We start from the raw sequence: 2,435 nt of genomic DNA on the forward strand, positions 1-2,435 counted from the left end.
TACAGAAGGGGATGGAGTTCGACGATTTACAACGAAAAAGTGCAAACAAATCTTCAAAATATAAGGGTTTTCTAAGGTTCTAATGTATGTTAAATTAAATAAATTATAAACTAATAGAAAACTGAAATTGTATAACAACTACGGGGAAAAATTTGTCAAGTGTATTGAATTTATGGCAATATTTTGTTCAAAATCCGCCACGTTGATGTTATAGTAACTGGTAACTGGCGAGTTTAAGCATGCAAATTTCAGCTCTTTTGCTTAGAGCATAGGTGGGCACACCAATACAGTCTCATTTTGTCATGGCCCTGCAGTTTTTCTGGTGGCGATTTCTACTCAAGGACTAGTGATTTAACTAACGCTATGTCTCTACCTACTTCTCAAGGGCATAAGTAATGCATAAAAGCGATAGTTAAAATATTTTCGGTATGCTACTGCTGTTTTTTGTTTGTATCTGGCGCCACTTGCTTGTGTTTTTTGTCTGTTGGTAGAAAGTGTGCCATGGAAAACGAGATTATCCCGTTATTTCTAATTTTTTGTGTACTCATTTTTTCTGAATTTCTCAGTTCAACTGAGTCAGTTGATTTGTCGTGGTTGCAAGCGTCGGTTCAATTGTTGCGTGCAAAAATAATTAAAGTGGGTCAATGAGTAAATATAATTAAATTAACTAAAGTTGTAATAATTTTACTAGAATAAGTTAAAATGAGTAGCAAAAGTTATTTGAGAAGATTGATAAAAGCTGAAAAGGAAAAGTACTTAGAAAAATTGCTGATCGTAGGAAAAGAAAGTGCTAACAGTTCAGAGATAAGTGAAGGCGTACTGAAAACTTTGAAAAATATAATATCTGAAGAAATCACTAGAAATTACAATATAGAAGGCGTTCATGGCAAGAAATCTTTAAAAACCATGGCAAATTTTTATTCTGCACTATTGGGTAAGGAAAAAAACAATTTGTTAAACCGTAAACATATGTATGTTAGTTTGAAAATACGAGCTAATAAACCTCATTTTGTCTTCTTCAGATTCCATTCCTATTAATGAAAATTGCAGCGGATCAGCAGAAACACAGCTTAGAAAAGCAATCCAATTGCAGAAAAAGCGGCATTTTAAAAAGCTAGCAAACACTCGCACCGAATAATTAACATATGTATATGTAAAAGCATAACGCTTACAAAAGTGAATTTATAAATTTATTTTATTTTTATTAATTTATTTTACTTATTTTTTCCGATATACAGTGCCGGACAAAAGTTTTGGCACAGAGAATTTTTCGTAATATATGTAAAGTTTTTCATTCTAATTTATTTTCGAAATTTTTTTTATAAAAATATAGTTCGTACTTCACCAAAGAACATAAAAGCCAAATCTCTAAACTTTGTGCAAAACTCCCGAAAATTAAATAAATTTGCATACTAATTTGCAACTTCCTATTCAGACTTTTTAGAAAAATTCTAAGTATGCAGCTTTATAGCCCATCTAATTTTAGTATAACAAAGTGCAAGTTTGAAGTTGCTAAAAAATCGCGTAGATTTTTGGCTTTTTTTCACTCAGGTTCTTCCATACAAAGTATATTCGACAATTATTTTTTGTATGGAGAACACCTTCCAATAAAAAAAAATGTAAAAAATCAACACGATTTTTTAGGAACTTTAAACTTGCACTTTGTTATACTAAAATTAGATGGGCTATAAAGCTGCATACTACATAGAAAGTAGCAACTTAGTATGCAAATTTATTTAATTTTCCTAAGTTTTGCACAAAGTTTACAGATTTGGTTTTTATGTTTTCTGGTGAAGTACGAACTATATTTTTATAAAAAATTGTCGAAAATAAATTAGAATGAAAAACTTTGCATATATTGCGAAAAATTCTCTGTGGGAAAACTTTAGTCCGGTACTGTATATAAAACTAGTTCATATATATTAAAAATATAATCAAAACCAAAAACAAAAAAATACCACTTAACATGTGAAATGTATTCAATTTTTTTTTAAGACTAAATAAAAATAATTTAACTTGATTTAAAAAAAACAGAAAACTGGTTATAATAATTTGCCCCAGTAGCGAAATTCTTTACTCCTATGGACTGGCGAACTCTTGCTTTCTGTGGCTATGAAATTAGATAACCTTTCGTATTTAGCGAAATTGCTGGACTTCTATGTCTAACTAAATAGTTTATCTTCTGATGCATGTGAAATATATGGTATTTTGGAGTAAGCGAAATAGCTAGTGCGGAGTAATGCAAAGGGGAGACAATTGACCCCTTCGTAGGACATGTCCACGTTAAATTCGACAGTTGAATACATGTAAAGGAGATTGGCGCGGAACTAGTGGTGGTTCTAGGAGGCCAGTATTATCGCTAGTACAGAACTGGCTCCAGTGAACTGCAGGGGGTATTCGTGAATCGCGCTGAGTAACAGTTGCCACTTTTCTAT

The 2,435-nt window shown here is 31.6% G+C and overlaps 1 protein-coding gene across 1 annotated transcript; it reads left to right on the forward strand.

Annotated features, from left to right (window-relative positions):
* Nucleotides 1-648: 648 nt before the first annotated feature.
* Nucleotides 649-1,241, forward strand: LOC108359845 (uncharacterized). Its single transcript, XM_017611916.1, has 2 exons — nt 649-934; nt 1,023-1,241. Exons 1-2 carry the CDS (start codon nt 703-705, stop codon nt 1,136-1,138), a joined length of 348 nt encoding a protein of 115 aa, XP_017467405.1. The 5' UTR covers nt 649-702; the 3' UTR covers nt 1,139-1,241.
* The last annotated feature ends 1,194 nt before the right edge of the window (nt 1,242-2,435 follow it).

The sequence above is a fragment of the Rhagoletis zephyria genome, unplaced genomic scaffold, assembly GCF_001687245.7.
Source record: "Rhagoletis zephyria isolate East Lansing unplaced genomic scaffold, Rhagoletis_zephyria_1.1 Rzeph_scaffold_00477, whole genome shotgun sequence".
Taxonomy (NCBI): Eukaryota; Metazoa; Arthropoda; class Insecta; order Diptera; family Tephritidae; genus Rhagoletis; species Rhagoletis zephyria.

Excerpts from the sequence above, each read along its gene's own strand:
- LOC108359845 (XM_017611916.1), top strand. The coding sequence starts at position 703 with ATGAGTAGCAAAAGTTATTTGAGAAGATTGATAAAAGCTGAAAAGGAA. Across the intron at positions 935-1,022 it reads TTTTTATTCTGCACTATTGG|ATTCCATTCCTATTAATGAA; the intron begins GTAAGGAAAAAA and ends TGTCTTCTTCAG.